The sequence below is a fragment of the Erythranthe guttata genome, chromosome 11, assembly GCF_056151865.1.
Source record: "Erythranthe guttata isolate IM_541 chromosome 11, IM_541, whole genome shotgun sequence".
Classification (NCBI taxonomy): Eukaryota; Viridiplantae; Streptophyta; class Magnoliopsida; order Lamiales; family Phrymaceae; genus Erythranthe; species Erythranthe guttata.
Genome location: NC_142543.1, coordinates 19,104,435 through 19,106,669, shown reverse-complemented (window position 1 = coordinate 19,106,669; position 2,235 = coordinate 19,104,435). Strand labels below are relative to the sequence as shown.

The 2,235-nt window shown below is 40.6% G+C and overlaps 1 protein-coding gene across 1 annotated transcript; it reads right to left on the bottom strand.

Moving 5' to 3' along the window:
- Window positions 1–866: 866 nt before the first annotated feature.
- LOC105960862 (uncharacterized) lies at window positions 867–1,872 on the bottom strand. Its single transcript, XM_012985072.2, has one exon. It carries the CDS (start codon window positions 1,841–1,843, stop codon window positions 974–976), a length of 870 nt encoding a protein of 289 aa, XP_012840526.2. The 5' UTR covers window positions 1,844–1,872; the 3' UTR covers window positions 867–973.
- Window positions 1,873–2,235: the final 363 nt, after the last annotated feature.

Here is a 2,235-nt window from a genome sequence, read left to right as displayed (position 1 = left end):
ACATTTGAAACCCCGAACAAACAGTGCAGATTTTGGAATATCTTAGGTTGGTTCGCCGGAAAATACGGGGCGAGTGGGCAATTAGGGCTCTTTTCACCGTCATGCTTGTAAATCATATATCGGCGTCGAATATTTGATCATCTTCCATTACAAACGATTTTAAAAGCTAGGTTTACTGTACATATATATTTATTCTAATTGTTGATTGTTTTTTTTTTTTTTTATAAACATTTGAAGAAACAATATTTATATCGGCGAAGATACCTAGTGATACACTTAAATGGGTCATATTGGACCATTTACATTATACCACCATGTGGGCCAAAATACTACGGCTCAGAGCCCGCCAGATAAATACTCAAGTCACTCTCTTAACTGGGCCTCTATGAGCCCACTACGTAAAAGCGTATTAGTAAAACACCTAATTAGCGTCCTAATTTAGCAAGAAACTAGATTAGTACTCTAATTAGGAGTCTCTATTAATTAAGTATAAATAACACATCAACCTAAGGAAAAATGTACGGGCTGGATTTCTACCAAATCAACCCGCTTAGTCGGATGGGTTTCTGCCAGATCAAGAAACCTACACTAACCATTTAGGGTTGCATGCTAATATTTATAATATATAGTTTTTTTAGTAATTCAATATCCACGAGAATACCAAATGTAATAAGCCACCTTTGTTCTTAAATTGGTATTATTTTTCTCCTTGGCACAAGTTTTAAAAATCCCGTTAAATATGTCTTGATTTTAGGAAAATAAATATCGATGGACCAAAATACCGTTGTTTATTAATTAATACGGAAATAGTGTCGGAGAGTAGTACTTAATAATGGTATATTCGAAAAATATGTAATAATGCAACATTAGAATTTTAAAGCTACGGATAATATGAAACAAAAAATAATGGAACATAGGGGTATCTTTCGTAACTAATGAAAGATACTTCAATTCAAATTGCTCTTTGGTATGATCACGGTTCGTCGACTGCATCACTGATTTTGTCGTCTTCATCACTGATTTCGTCGAAATCTTGATCGTGACGCGGGAATTGTTGGATACCGAACGATGCACCATTGGTACGACCATGATCAATCTGCGACAGTTTCTCGTCCATCGACCTCATCACCGATTCGTGGTAATCTTGATCTTGACGCGGGAATTGTTGGATACCGAACGACCCCATTTGTCCTTGAATCGCTTGGATTGCCGACAAATCGCTGTCGGAATAGAACCCACCGCAATTTTCATTCATCAAATAGTCGTTATTATTAGCCGGCATAGTCGTCGTCGGCGGCGGCGCATTGCTCGAGCTCGCCCCGGGATCAAATCGGGTCGACCCGGGAAGCCAAGAAGGGTGACTATCCGAGACACGAGGATCAACCCATCCCAATTCAAAATAGGTCGTCGGCCCCCCGGCCGGGACCCAAGTTGAAGAAGGATCGGCGGCGGCGGCGGCGGCAGGAGGGGGCATATTATTATTCATCAAGAGGTGGCGGTAGTTCCTAGACGCGGCGAGCTGCGCGTGCACGCGGTTGAGTTCTTGGAGGGCGTAGTGATGCTGGAGTCGGAGGTCTTGGATAACTCTGGTGCACCCTTCCACAGGGAATTGCTCCCTCATCTTGGACTCGAAGATGATGGATTTCATGGCGTCGTCTTTTTCGATATCGGTTTTTAGGCTTTGTAGGATTTTGGTCACGTTCGAAACGCCGAACAAACGGTGCACGCATTGGAATGTCTTCGGCTGGTTGGCCGGAAAATACGGAGCCAGCGGGCACTTAGGGCTGCATTTTCTTCTTTGGTATTTGCATGCTGCGCAAGCTGGAGTTGTGCCTCCTGTCATATATGCTTTTTTTTTTTTTTTTTTTTTTCAGAAAAATAAAAAGAGAATCTCCAAATGGGGGGTGGGGTAGGGTGGGTTAGGGTGTATTTATAATATATGTGTGTGAAGAAAGAAAGAGACGTAGAAAGGCTGGTAATTGTGTTTTTTGAAAAACCGCACGTGCGGTTTGTTGTGATTTGCTTAAGATTAGGGAGGATTCTTGATTTGATTAGTTGTGATACAAAATGATTATAAGATGTCTTTGGATTGTACTTATCAGATTGTGTTGCATAAGAAATTATATTTTTACAAAATGAGTATAAAATTAGAAAACGTTCCACGGAATCTAAAAATGTGTAAGAAGATTTATAGTTGAAGTCTTGAAGAGGGTGGTTGTAATTACCGAAATATGA